Source organism: Myodes glareolus, chromosome 12 (genome assembly GCF_982192425.1).
Source record: "Myodes glareolus chromosome 12, mMyoGla1.1, whole genome shotgun sequence".
Classification (NCBI taxonomy): Eukaryota; Metazoa; Chordata; class Mammalia; order Rodentia; family Cricetidae; genus Myodes; species Myodes glareolus.
The window spans coordinates 32447779-32462597 of NC_142037.1; the positions used below are offsets into that span (position 1 = coordinate 32447779).

At 49.5% G+C, this 14819-nt stretch overlaps 1 protein-coding gene across 2 annotated transcripts in view; it reads right to left on the minus strand.

Annotated features, from left to right (window-relative positions):
- The window catches only part of Dpysl2 (dihydropyrimidinase like 2), a 105329-nt gene that overhangs the window by 21153 nt on the left and 69357 nt on the right, over positions 1-14819 (minus strand). For both annotated transcript variants that reach the window (XM_048421773.3, XM_048421774.3), the window contains exons 4-8: positions 11663-11827; positions 7863-7924; positions 7332-7412; positions 6583-6651; positions 1784-1904 (exon numbers count right to left, since the gene is read on the minus strand). In XM_048421773.3, coding sequence (XP_048277730.1) covers positions 1784-1904; positions 6583-6651; positions 7332-7412; positions 7863-7924; positions 11663-11827 — 498 coding nt within the window. The remainder of the gene's footprint in view (positions 1-1783; positions 1905-6582; positions 6652-7331; positions 7413-7862; positions 7925-11662; positions 11828-14819) is intronic.

The following is a 14819-nucleotide window of genomic DNA, read 5'->3' on the forward strand; positions in this document are numbered from 1 at the left end:
TAAGCGTTGAGTTAGTACCACAGGCTTCGGTACTGCTGGGGAGCTGGCTGGTGACTCCACCCCAGCTGTGATCTGTCAAAAGGCTGGCCCCCTCCTTCTGCCAAGGTGAGTCTGTGATGTTTTACACTTTGGACAGGAAGGCCACAACACAAAGTCATGTGAATGTTTGCCTAACCTGACTCCCTATTACTCCCTATCCTAATTATGCATAATGATCAGTAAAACACACAAAATTAGCTGCCCACCACGCTGCCCCCCCCCTTTCAGACACTGTACCACCTGTGCCCATGCTACATGGAAGGAGTGCCATCAGGAAGGGTGTTTGGTATTGAAGCTGAACACTCAGTCACCTTACAAGTGGACCTGGGTGATAAAGGACCACGGGTTCAGTCACCACCTACATGGTTTCCTCAAAAAATCGCTTAAAGCCAATGCTGAACAAATTCTGGATGCTTTTTCCAACAGGGAAGAGAGGTGCACACCTGTGATCCCAGGACTCAGGAGGTGGAAGCGGGAGGATCAGGAAGTCATCCAATGCTATACAGACCATGTCTATATAAGACCTATATAAGGTCTATATAAGACCTATATAAGGTCTATATATAAGACCATGTCTGAAAATACCAAAATGATTCTGATTCTACTACTACTAAATAAAAGGCAATTCCTTCAAACAGCCAGGAGAGGGCAGGCTCTCAAAAATTAATAGTCTAGCAATTAGTCAAATGGAGCTCCAGAAAGCCCCAAAGAGTAGGGGCCATAAATCACAAGGTTGGTCTGGAAGCCATTCTGGGGACAGGCTAACTGAGTAGCCATCGAGTAATTTCTTCCGGAGCTTGTACCAAGTCACCCACCAGTGAAAATATCCTTACAGTCCTTATGGATCCATATGGATCACGCAGCGAAGTAGGAACAGCTGTACAGGCCAAACTAGACAGAGACTGAGTCAGAGAGAAAGATGGGGGGGGGGGGCACCTGAGAGGAGGGAGCACCAGATAAATGGAGACAGACAAGCTGGAAAGATCCATCAGAGGGTTGCGGGAACAAGAAGGAAGATGGGCATCCCTTCGCAATGCTCACTTTGGGTCAGGCTAAGGTTCCCATCAGCCAGTGCTCTCTTCTTTCCAGCTCTACAGGCTGGGCTAGCTCCTGAGCAAAGAGCATGCCGTGTGACCAGCGAACTCGCAGCGCTCCGCAGGTGACAATGGAGCTGTCTGTTCATAATGTATAAGGTGCTCCATGGCAGATCCCCCGAGGGAAAGTGCCAGAAGCTACACTTAGGGAATTAGTTTCTAGGACCTGTCTCTGGAGAACCGGCTTCAGGCAGAAGGCACCCACCATACGCTCGCAGGGAGTCCCTTGAGACCAGTAAACATATGTGTCCCGCACAAAGCTCTCACGTCCCCCAGTAGAAATCCCCACCCAAGGGGGAGGGAAGACACACAGTAGCATCTCCCAGAGAGGCTCTGTAGCCAGTGAAGAGTGAGGTAACCTATGTAGGTGACTAGTTTGTTTACACAGAATCATGCTGATAAATCAACGTGTAGAGAGGGGGCTACCTGCCCACAAGGCCTGGGCTTTAAATAGATACAAACAAGGCCAGGGACACAGAACAAAGGGAGGAAACCAGAGCTGCCCGCTCTGTTTGAGTGCAATTAGGTTAATGCTGGAACATGATAAAAGTGGCCCAGTTGGCACGAGGGTCGGAAAAAGAGCCTCCCCAGTGAGCAGACTCCTTCCTTCCACCTGCCCACAGTGGGTCCAACAGGCCCGCATGGCTCACCCTTCTTCCGGGCCTGGGCGATGACGTCAGCCGCGCTCTTACTCATCACTTTGGTGACGTACAGGGGGCAGTTGGTCTGATTGGCAATGGTGATGGAGCGGTTCACAGCTTCAGCCTCGACCTATGGGAGAGCAGAAAGCATGAAAACCCAGCCCACCCTCAAGCCCATCTTCGTCCTCATTCACCAACAGATGATGACAGATGGGTCCCCCACGAGTCTTTCCCAAAGGGCACCCAGTACACTCACCTAGAGCCACACTAGCAACACTGGAATAGTACCTAGCCTAGTGGGTTGCAACCACTATGCATGATTATTGGCAGGAAACAAGATATTCTGAAGAGATACTTGGGTCACTCCCTTGAGTTATCACACTACTGAAACAATGGTCCCTAAGAAATTAGAACTTCCTGAGGTGAAATTTCATGATGAGAGAAGGAAAAGGTTGAAGCTGGGTGCCTGCCAGAAGAGGAACATGTCTCCAGGAAAGACAAGTCATGCAGTTCTGACTTGACCGAACCCCTTTCAGGTTGGCCGCAGCCAAGACAGCAATGGGTGGGAGGGACCACGCCATGACCTGGAAGCTGCCTGGCTGTGCATGCTTCTTGCCTTCTATTTAAAAGCTGTTATTATTTTCTTCTTCTTAACTATGTGTTCGTCTGTGTGTGGGTCTGTGCACTTGAGTGTTGGTGTCTGTGGAGGCCAGAGGCTTTAGATCTACCCAAAGTACAGGCAGTTGTGAGCTATGTGATCTGGGTGCTGTAACCCAAATTCAGGTCCTGTGCTAGAGCAGCGTCCACCTTGTGCGTTCTCAGTCGCTGAGCCATATCTCCCGGCTGACCTCCTCGCCTCTTCATCATAGTCCCCCCAAGTGTGGCACCATGACCAACAGCCTCCTGTTTAACCCTAAACTTCTTGTCAAGCCTCTGAAGATTGGCTTATGAATCGCGACTACCCTGAACCATCTCCTTTCTTGCTGTTTGTCAATGGCTTATTTCTCTAATTCGCCTATTGAGAACGGCCAGTGAAGCCAAGCTTGTCAGGGCTGCCAACGCCCAGGCTTTGTCCCTAACCCTGGTAACAGTTTCACTTGCTCACGTTCGAGAAGCACCATACATTCACAGACCCTGGCTGATCTCAGCGTGGCCATTCATTCCGCTCTCATGATCCTGAGTGAGGACATTGAATGTTTGTGACTCTGGAGCTGAGGCTGCCAGATACTTGTGAGCCCGGCCGGCCTCACCCACAAAACAAAACAAGCTTCACAGGGCTCAGGGATGAAGTAGGCGGCAGCATGCTCTCCAAGAGCGGGACTGGTCAGTCACAGCCTGGTACTGCCTTCAGCACAGATGAAGAACCACCCCAATCAACCAGCTGGCTCTTTGTATCTGATCCTCAGGGAATGGAATTTCAGATCACACGTCATGTCTGCTGAACACCCAACCAGGGAAGTCACCTTGTATGGAGGCCCATGTTATATGCAACAAGGCGTTGTTCACTATGTCAGATGACACCTACACAAAGCAAATCCCAAAAGGGCACTGCCAAATGCTAAGGAGGCACTAGTGTACACTCTGGCAGGTGAGAGGAGGGTCTCATTCTTTCTCTACCCACCAGGCCCTACTCCTAACACCCTCAAAGCGGAGCTGGTACCCGCCAGATGCTCAAAACGTGTTGCTGTACAAATAAACAGCTTCATCTTATTAATGTCAGTTTAAAAGCCAGGCTGCCACTTTTTACAGGAGAGAGCTGCTCACTCCTCGTTGAGTTGACTTTGCTAGTCCTGTTTCCACCGGAGCATGGCAGGGCCGGGGTCTGTCGCTCCTCTAAGTACCCCTTCCAGCAAGGGAGCCCAAGCCTCAGTCACATTGAGCTTCTGGGCATCAGTTATGTGAAGGGTGTCTACAAACCTAAGGAAAGCAAACGGCTTCAAAAACACTCACCGAACACTCAAATATTTCCCATTCCAGGGATGGCTGAAGGGAGCCTCCCTCGTGCTCCCTGGCTTCCTTCCCCCCAACTGGAGCCTCCGGCTGGGCTGCCAGCTCAGATGTCTCTAGTGGGAAGTGTGAATGAAAGGGACTTCAAGATGCTCAACACTTTGCAGGGACGCCAGAAACTGCCCTATTGATGTCCCGGCACAGACCCTTCACAAAGGGACAGACACACTCACTATAAATAATGACTGAGTCTATAGGCCTGCTGCCCTCGGTTAAAGTGGGGTGTGCAATGGCTCTAATTAAGAGGCCAAATGGGACCGGCTCCCACTAAGACTAGTGAGAAAAAATCCTGGTCCCAGGGGTCTGTCTGGATTTGCATACACACTGTGAATGGAATTCAGACTCCATCTGGCCCCACAGACTGGCCTGAACTTGGACAGAGGCCAGACTAAAATGCTAGCTCTCTGAAAGAAGAGGGTATTTAAACCTCACTCTCAGTCGTCCAATGAGAACACTCCAGCCACTGATCCGCCGCAGATACTGTTGTCTGTTCACTGAGCCATGACAGGAATCTCTTTAAATCTTGTGGAAAGAATATGACAGCTTAAAATAAAACCCCTTCTCATTATGGGGATCTCAGACATCTGGGAGGTTATTGGTGTGATTTTGTAGATGGAGCAACACAAGTACAATAGGGAAATGACCTATCCAGGGACCCATAGAAGAGTCTGGATATGGCGGTCTCTGGATAGCCCGTCCCACCCCAGCAACTTGCACAGCTCAGTCATATATCCTGAGGCCCACCAGGGACAGTCTCTATGATGGCTTTGCTGGGCACATGTGAAAGTCCACTTTCTTCACAGGCCCCAGGCTCTGACAGTTGCCCCTTGCTGGCAGCTAGCCACATTCTAACCTACACATATACTTCCTGTCTGTCTCCTTGTCACCAGCTCGCTGACAGTCCCTCTCAGAGAGGACCCGGCCCCCTCTCAGCTCACTGGCACACAGGGCCAGGCACTGCCGTGGTCAGAACACATGCTGATCACACTGTACCACCTCAGACAGGCGATCCCTAGAGTCCTACCTACATCCTCACCAGTCTCCCTTTGCCCATCGTCTTAGCTGAAAACTAGGCGAAATCCTACCGAGCTGCCTGCGTGGCAGGCTGCAAAGAGGAACATACGGTGAAGTTCAAATGTAAGCTGGCCACCAGGGCACTAGTGATGGGAGAGATCCTGATGCCACACTAAAGCTAAATCATTAGTTAATGCTGTGTCCTATGTGTTGGTGGTTTCTTTCTAAGTGGGCTGGACAGCAAGTCCACTCAGAACGGCTCCACGTTTGACTCTCTGTGTTTAACACACACACAACAGACTCAGCTCGGCAAACTGAACAGTCATCATCCGAAGGAACAGCAAGAGTGAAGGGCCTTGAGTCCTAACTCTATTCTGCCAGCCCCTCCCCCCCTCCCATCCCCTATCTCTACACCTCTGAAGTCCCTATATCTAGCCTCACCTCACAGGAATGCCATGGGGTGAAATTAGTCAGGGCAGCATCAAGCTCAGAGCCCGGCATATGTTGGGCACCTCCAAATCAACTGACAAGTCTACTCCCTCACACTCTGGTCCTAGCCCTGCTGGCCCTCAGGGATGTCCATAACTGGCCCCTCTGCACTGTGCAATTCTGTATGACAATGGCCAAAGAGAAGCCCCCAATGCTGAGCCACATACAAATGGGTTTAAGTTTTCTGTTTAAAGGCTCAATCACAACGGTGGCTCCCTGAGAGCGGTCTCCTTCTGGGAGACACGTGGGCATCCTTCCTGCTTCCGGGCTTTGTTCTGGCAAGCTCTGGGATCTGGTGGCCCCAGCTCCTTCACAGACCACTTACCAAACATCCCCCTTCTTATCTGATTCTGGGAACCCTTAAATGTTCAGTCTTCATCCACCCAGGTCCCTGGCGAGTCTTCTCTTCACCTCTAACACATCTTTGTAATCTAGAACATTCCTTACAGAACTCTCCCATTATTCTCTTCCCTCAGACTTTTCAGACGGCTGTTAGATTGACTTTTACCTTTACTGAAGGACTAGCCTCTGGGTGGGGGGTTGAAAAAAAAAGTCCCTCAAAAGGAGGGGCACCATTAGGAGGTGTGGCCTTGTTGGGGGAAGTGTGTCACTGTGGGGGCAGGTTTTGATGTCTCTTTTACTCAAGCTTCCCTCAGTGTGACTTTCAGCCATCTTCCTGTTGCCTGCAAGATGCAGCACTCTCAGCTCCAACACCATGTCTGCCTGCAGGCCGCCATGCTCCCCTTCATGATGAGAACAGACTGAACCTCTGAAACTGTAAGCGAGCCACCCCATTTAAATGTTTTCCTTATGAGTTGCCGTGGTCATAGTGTCTCTTCACAGCCATAAAAACCCTAACGAAAACATTCTGTAAAGTACTGTAAGGTGAAAAATCTAGTGGACAAGATGCCATCTCCTATAACATAAAGCCTACAGCCTCTGACTTAACAGACTCCATGGTCTAGTGTGGTAACTTTGTGCTTTACAGCCGGCGCTAACCCTGCCCACAGTTTTCAATGGTTCTGTCCACTAGGCTCCACTGAACGTGCTGCTCTGGGTGAAGGCTCCTCATGTGTGTTTCAGAGATGTAAAAGAGCTTTGTGATTCCAGCCTGTGTTTTGGAGCCTGGCGGTATTGCTGGTGGGTATGTACATGCAAACACATGTGCATACATTTCTTTGAAAGACCAGTGTGCATCCAAAAAGCCCCTGATTTCAACAGGTACTTCGGGGGGGGAGGGGTAGTGCTCTGCAGAGTCCAAGAGCCCTCAAGTCACACATCCCACTCCAGATGTTCACCTCCTCCGGTCGGCTCAGCACGTGTCCCTCGGGGCCCGTGATGCCCAGATCCAGGATCCTCTGCTGTTCCTGTAATGCGTAAAAAGCCAACTGATCAGATGAGCTGAGTGTCAGGTGGCTGATGCTGAGAGACCTGGGCTAAAAGTCTCCCAACAAGGACAGTGGGCCCTGTTCACAGTGTCATCCCAGACCTCAGAAAGAGAAGGGTCCACTTGAGCAAGATCAACCCACTAGAGTAGTGGATCTCAGCCTGTGGGAGATCATCAGATATCCTGCATATCGGATAGTGACAGTATGGTTCACAACGGTAGCAAATTACAGCTATGAAGGAGCAATGAAATAATTTTAAGGTTGTGGGTCACCATAACACGAGGAACTGTATTAAAGGGAGGGTCTTAGCATCAGGAAGGTTGTGAACCTTCCCTACGATGCTGAACGTAGAGGCCCTCCTGGCACACATCTGAGTATATGATGATGCCCCGGTGGGAGCTGAGTATTCAACTCCATCCAGAGTATCTGTGTTGCAGTGCCGAGAGAAAGAGCCTAGAATGGGAACCAGCCACGTGCCCTGAGAACATTAGCAGGAGATTACCAACAGAGCCCCGGGACCAGAACACCAGGCCCTCAGGATTCCCACAGTGTTCCGCTCCCAAAGCTATCATATATATGTGTGTGTGTGTGTATATATGTATATATATATTGTTGAGCTTGCTTTCCTTGAAATGAAGAATATGAGAAGAGTTCCATACCTCTGCAATGATGTCACCATTCTCTGCATGGACTTGAGCTATGGCACCGATATCCCGGATCACGCTCAGCACTTCATAGATCTGAGGAAGAGGAAGGTGAGCTCAGAGACCAGAACCCAAATCTTCCAGCTCAAAGGAAACTCGCTTGGTGAGGGAGAAATAGCAGCCAGGCTGCTCTGGTAGGCAAGACTTAGCAATATGCTCAAGGGGGCTGCTTCTGATCACTCTGCCATTCACAGAGGCAGCCCAAAAGGACAGGAGTGAGGAGTGAGGAGTGAAGCAAGGGATGACAGATCAGGTGTGATGAGGGGCTCTCAGTACCACCTCCAGGCCATATGGTGTCCTGAGCAGAGGTCACAAGGTTGGATTTCAGAGTCTGATGGAGCATGACTCCATCAAAATCAAATCTGTCAGCCATGTCCCATTAACCTATGAGCTCTACACACATGGAAGAAGGCTTTCCCCAGATGCCAGTGGTGAGTAGACCAAAGCGAACAGCAGGAGCCTACTCGGAAAGGCTGGCTTTCTTACCTGGGAATCCGTCAGCTGGAATCGATCTTTGAAAGCCATGTACACGAGGAAAGAGTTCACTCCTGGGGACAGAGGAAGAAGAGAGGCAGACACATGAGCTGTAGTAGACGAACCCAAACCGAACAATCAAGACGTAAGACAGTGATAGCGCTGTTCACAGCTGGGTGTGCGCCTGTGCCTATCTGTGTGGGAGGACGGGGTGTCGGGGAGGGGGGCAAAAGAAGAGAAAAAGAGATGGAGATGCCGGGAGAGTGACAAAACAGCCGTGCAGCCTTGTGCCTGTCGTCCCAGCTGCTCGGGAAGCTGAAACAGGAGGAGCACGCTTTCGAGGCTTGGCTGAGCTTCAGAGTGAGCGCAAAGCAGTGGAGGGCGCTTAGAGAAATGGCCTCAAAAAAATCAAAACTACAGAGGGTTGGGCACACAGCTTAGCAGCGGAGTACTCGACTGGCGTAGATGAAGCCCTGGGCTTCATCTTCACCATCACAGAGTTAAAGAGGAGAAAACACAACAGAGACAGACAGGCAGACAGACAGACAGACAGACAGACAGACAAAGACAGAATGACAAAGCAAATGGGAAGCCAGGAACAGGATTTCTGGAAACTGTTTTCAGGGTTCTTAGGATTTTCCTACTTGGGAACTTTAAAAGTCCAACAAAATTAAAACCTTTGCTGTGAATGCATTCACACCGTGGCACAACTCACAACAATCAGAAGGTGGGACCACCCCAGCCCACCACCCGGGGACCACCAGTGCATGAACAGAGAGACACACTAGAGGAGGCCTCTGTGAGAGCTGGAACACCAGTCAGCCTGACAAAGGAACTCTGGCTGCGTGGAACAATGGGCACAGACACAGAAGGCCATCCTACCGAGTGAAATACACCAGTTACGAAAGACAGATGCTGCAAAGCCCGTGTGTAGGAGGGGCAGAGCAGCAGTGTCACACAGACGGGCAGGATGGGAATACCTGGGCTGGAGGAAGAGGAGGCGGAATTACGGAGACAGATTTTCACTTCAGAAAGATGAAGCATTCTAGAAGTGGATAGCAGTGATGACTTGGACAGTGTTTTATTGAATTTATTTGCGTGTGTGCATGTGTGTGTGCATGTGTGCGTGCATGCGGGCATACGTGCTGTGTGCTTGTGCCACGGCATGCACACGGAGGTCAGAGGACAACTCATGGGGAGTCAGTTCTCTCCTTCCACCATGTGTGCACTAGGAATCAAAGTCAGGTCATCAAGCTTGGCGGCAGGTGCCTTTACCTGCTGACCCATCCCAGAGGCCCACACTGACGGACTCAAACCAAGGTGAAGGGGGAGCCTATGCAACTGCGCACTTAGAAGTAAATCAAACTGTGCATCTCGGACTGGAGAGATATCTCGGAGGTTAAGAGGACTGGCTGCTCTTCTAGAGGATCCAGGTTTGGTTCCCAGCACCCACATGATGGCTTATAACTGTCTGTAATTCCAGTCCCAGGGGATCTAATGGACTCTTCTGGCTTCTGCAGGCACCAGGCATCCACATGGTATACAAACACACATGTAAGCAAAGCACTCACATATATAAAATAAACAAACGAATAATTTTTAAGGAGCCTACATATATAATTTATCACTTAAAAAACTTTTTTGAGGGGCTGGAGAGATGGCTCAGAGGTTAAGAGCACTGACTACTCTTCCAGAGGACCCGGGTTCAATTCCCAGCACCCACATGGCAGCTCACAGCTGTCTGAAGATCCAGTTGCAAGGGATCTGACACCTTCACATGCACATAAAATAAAAAAGTTAAATAAATCATAAAAAGTAAAAAAAAAAAGTTTTTTGAAAACAAGCATTTATTCTGACTTTGACAAGAAAATTAATTACAAACTTCTGACTATGGAAATTGTCTTTTCTTTGGCAAGCCATGCTGGTTTTTAAGAGACTTTTTTTTTTAATTAGAAAAAAAATCCATTAGTTTGGCAAGCAGCTGTCCATCATAGCATCTTGGAGTTAGTGCCTCGCAAGGCACCAGACCAAACATCCCTGTCCAAGAACCATCACAATTCTAAACAATTGTCTTGACAACCTCAGAGCCTCCGAGCTTAATCCAAGCCACCTGGGGATGCTGGACGCTGCCTGAGCTAAAGGCCTCTGGGCATCCCAGTTTTTCATTCCATGCCAGGCAACCGTTGCCAGGCAACCTGCCTAGCCTGATTTGGGATAGACTGACCCTGTGAAATGAAAGTTAAAAATCCGGCAGCATCTGGATAGTCTCAAGAGGTGAAAACGGTCCTCGCTAAAAGCCAGAAATGCCAGAAGTGTGTTTGGAGGCTCTGGCCAGGGTCTGGTTCTGAAATGATTTTAGGGTTACCTCTTCAGAAGGTGGGGGGGGGGGGGCGAGGGGAAGTTACCGCAGCATTGAATGACCATTAAGGGAAAGTTGTTGTCCCCAGCTGAAAAAAAAAATGAGACCTACTTCTGGATGAAGATGAAACACCGCCTCCACTCTTAAAAGGGAAATACCTGGTCAAGGGACTGCCCCTCTGGAAGGCAGGTTCACCTGAAGCCACGCTAAAAAGACGGGAGGAATAATTACTCCCTTAAATGAGGTAATGAGCTTTCCTTCCTAGAATTCCAGCTCTCGAGTGTAGTGAGGTTTCATACGTCTGCCCGATTTTCTGAATCACTCAGAAAAATGTAACTTTTCCACTTCCTCTTTCTATCCCTTTTCAAAGTGTGCTTTCTCGACCACTAGCTCCCCTCCCTGCCTGGTGGCTGCTTGTCGGCCATGTAGCTGGCCTCACGCCAGCTTAACTCAAACAGCATGATCTTTCCTCTTTTTTTCTGTCTCCCTCTGCCCTCTGCCTTACCCAGCTTTGGGCTCTTTTTTTCTTTTAAATTCTATTAAAATGGTCCTTGAGGGTTAAAAAACGAAAAGTAAGAATTTGCAGAGTTGAGGGGTTGAGGGGTTACGTCCATGCTAGGAAGAAACTTAAAGGACATCTTAGTCCAATGTCCTCAGGACAAATATTGAAATTATTAAGATTCAAGGTTTACATGACTCGCCCAGTGTCACACAGCTAGTCTGTGGACAAGCTGGCTCCACACTCCAGAGCCTTTTACACGGGGTCTGTGGATGCTTTTCCTGTCATTCTCCACGCCTAGATACTTGCCTCCACCTTTTCACTCAGAGCATACGGTGTTTCAGACTCTGAACCGCTAAGAACAAAACAATTAGTAGTGTTTCCCCACAAACCAAGACCTCGTGATATCAAAGAGTGTCTTCTTGGGCCTAATCCACAGCCAAGCTGAAAGGGGCCCAGGAAAACCACGTTGTTCAGCCCTAATGCCTGAGCCCCCCAGGTCTCCTGTGGATAGGAGTTCTGGGGCACCTCAAGGTACATGAAGACCCCCCTGGCCTTCCTGAGAACCCTTCCTCCCAATTCCTGGGATTCTCTGAAGCAGAAAAGGCCTTTCAGCTTGTCCCAGGTTTGAAGAGTCTCCTCACCTCCTCAGCCAGCCTCATTCTTGCAGGTTGGTGTGACACATTTACCCTGAAACTCGAAAGACAAGCCTACTGCTTCACTGGGCCTTGGAGGGCCAGTTACTCCTGAAGATCACATCTCTCAAGTCAGCGAGCCGTTACACAAGACGGCAGCCCAGGAGAAAGCCACACTGTCTGCTAGAAACGGATGCACCCACACTGGGCTAGGACCCCTGCGGTCAGCAAAAGCTGGAGCCGAAAGCCCCCATGGCTTGCTCTTTCCAGAAGGCTTTGGGTCAGAACGAAGCACCTGCAGCGGAGTGGCGAGACCTACCGTGGTCCTTCACCAGAGCCTCCATCTCCTCCTGGACACCCTTGTGCCACTCGGTGATGTCCACGTGCAGAGAGTAATCACAGCAGGACTTGCTGTCAGCCCACTCCCTCCATTGATCGAAGGCGGCCAGCAGGCTGGTCCCGGGCTCAGGAACGACGTGGTCAACTGAGGAAAGAACAGACATTTGTCGTCATCCCTGGAGAGTCGGGAGCAGGTGTTCACCCACTTGAACCCTGAACTGAGCCTCCTGGGTTCCCGCTGGAGACAGTGATCTCTCCAACAATGTCTCGGAATGCACTTAAGCCTGCTGAGTGCCCAACGGGGAGAAACTGTGCATGAGCTGAGCTCCTCAGATCCGATTTATCAAATCCGAGTCCCCCGAGGCCTGGGGCACATTCCGAGGACAAGGAGTCCTTGTGGACAATAGCAGTGTCAGAGGGCCAACTAGAGGAGCCAAACCCTCCTTTGTGCTGCTGAGACGCCCCAATAGACAGCCGGGCCTCGTTGAGACTGGAATGGGGCCATGTACGACGGATCTATCCAAAACAGCCAGCAGCCCTGCTCACTCCTGGCCAGTCAGGTTTCCTCGGTGTAATTCCACTCCGTAATTTAAGGACAATCTTTCATCTTAAGAGTTTAAAACATTTTGAAGCTGAGCTTGCTGTAATATTATTACTAAGGCAGGCCGATATTTAGGACAAAGATGAACTCAGGCTGCTCAGTCTGGACCCTGGCTCCACTGGTGGCTCGCAGGTACCCCTGGGTAAACTACTCTGCTGCCCTAAGTCCCAGGGTTGCTTCTAAAGGGGATTGTATTACCTACAGACTTTGTTATGAAGATCACACACAGACAGAATGTCTATCAACCTTACAATGCTCCTCGATTTAAACCCTCCAGTGCCTTCCTCTTGAACTGCAAGTGTAGTTTAAAGTCACCAACAAGCTCTCCCAGAGCCTGGCTGACCTATGCCACAGGACCCTGGACCGGCTCTGTCTCCAGCTACACGGACCATCTTTCAGTTGCTACATCGGGCTGCTTCCTCATATCCCAGGGTCTTTGCACATATCTCTTATAGGACCCCTGGAGAGCTCTTGATATCAGGCTTCCTTGATAACACGAGGCTTTCTGGAACTGCTATGGCCCATCTTTTGTGCGCGCGCACATGCGCGCACATGCGCGCGCGCGTGCACACACACACACACACACACACACACAAAACAAAGCACTAAGATTCCAACTGAAATTAGCTGTTCAAAGTTCAACCAAATTCATGCAACAATAAGGAAAAGGCTCAAGACTCTGGACTCCTAAAGCAATGAACTATTCTTCCAAAATGGAATATTAGATGTCCTGTGCCCAGAATCAAGACTTTCAGATGCAAGTACATAGTGATTGGCTTAACTTGACTTATACATGTTGAGATGATCATCAGATACAGCAGTTACCCTGCCTGATCATTATAAATTACTTAAATGTATTGAATGTCACCCTGAACCCTGTAAGTCAATATCATTACTAGATGGCAATTAAAATAAATATATTTTAAAACACGCTTCTAAATTCTTTTGACAGAATTCTTCTTTTTTTTCCAGCGCTAATTCATTGGGGAGTTCTCAGGACAAAGAATCAGTCTATGTAATGACAGGGTTCCACGGCTACCTAGTATCTACAACATGGTGTCAACTGATGAGGGCTTTGACAAAATGCTACCCTAGAAACTCCAGCAAGACAATTCCAATTTTTCTCCCTCGTCTGCGTTTCCTATTCCACCCTACAACTCCAACAACAACAAAAATAGCAGTTCACTAGCAGTACGCATTCTGGACTGTCTGTGGCCGCAGCCTGCCTTACCCCTCACTCTCCTCCAACCCTGCTCCTAGGCAGATAGACAGACCTTGGGATACCCTTTATCCACAGCTGCAGGCCCCATGCACATCACCAGGAAGGGCAGACTCAAGCATCTATCTCCCCAGGGCCCGGCTAGATCTGACTCTGGCAGAAGTCTCTGGTCTCCATCGCACTCTCTGTCCCCGACATGGTCACCACCCATGGCCACCCTGTGGGTTTCTTACTCCTTTGATTCACCCTGTTCCTGTCCACTCTGTGCTCCTTGCTCTGGCAGGGCCCCCTCAGTGAAATCCCTTTGCGCTTCACCAGACAGCATCGCCCCATCAAGTGCATGAGACTGCCACCATCTGCACCGCCGTCTGCCATAGCTTCTGGGTGGCACTCATATACTCACTCACACTCACACATGCACTCACAGAGACACACACACACTCACTCAGACACACACACACATAGACTCACACAGACACAAAGACACAGACACACACATTCACCTATATCCTCACTCACACAGACACACACACACACACCTTCACCCACACACTCAACACTCACAGAGACACACACAAACACACACATACAGAGATGCACACACCCAGAGACACACACTCACTCATACTCAGAGACACATACACTCAGAGACACACACTTACAGAGACACATACTCACACACTCAGAGAGACACTCACAGAGACACACACTCACACAGATATACACACACACACATATACACTCATTCACAGGGACACACAAAGACAGACACACACCTAGACTCACTCACACAGATGCACACAAAGACAGACAGACAGACACACACACACACACACACACACACACACACAGTACAAAGCGTAAGCTCCTCAGAGCATGGACAGTGTTCAGATACAGGGAGAGCTCAACGAAAGCCCTATGTAATCACTACTTGGCATTCACACCTTACCTTTCACTCGGTTGAAAAAGCAAACGGGGTTCAAGTGCACCCTCAGTAACTGTGAGTATCATTCTAGGACACCCGTAGGATGCCAAAGATTCACAGACACCTAAATTACTTGCATTAGTGTGTGTACACAGTCTGCTATGTCCATTTATATACTTTTGCAGGGAGACTGAGAATTGATCCCCGGATCCCAGCATGCTACAGCTGGGCTCCACTCCAGACCCCCTCCATACACCTCATAGCCTCTCTATAGTGCTTGCTTGCAGGACCTGATGCAGGACCACACAGCACTCTGTCTATGCGGACCTGGTATTAGTGCTTGCATTGTGGCAAATTTCAATTGCGCATTTTGTAACTTTCCAGAATTTCTT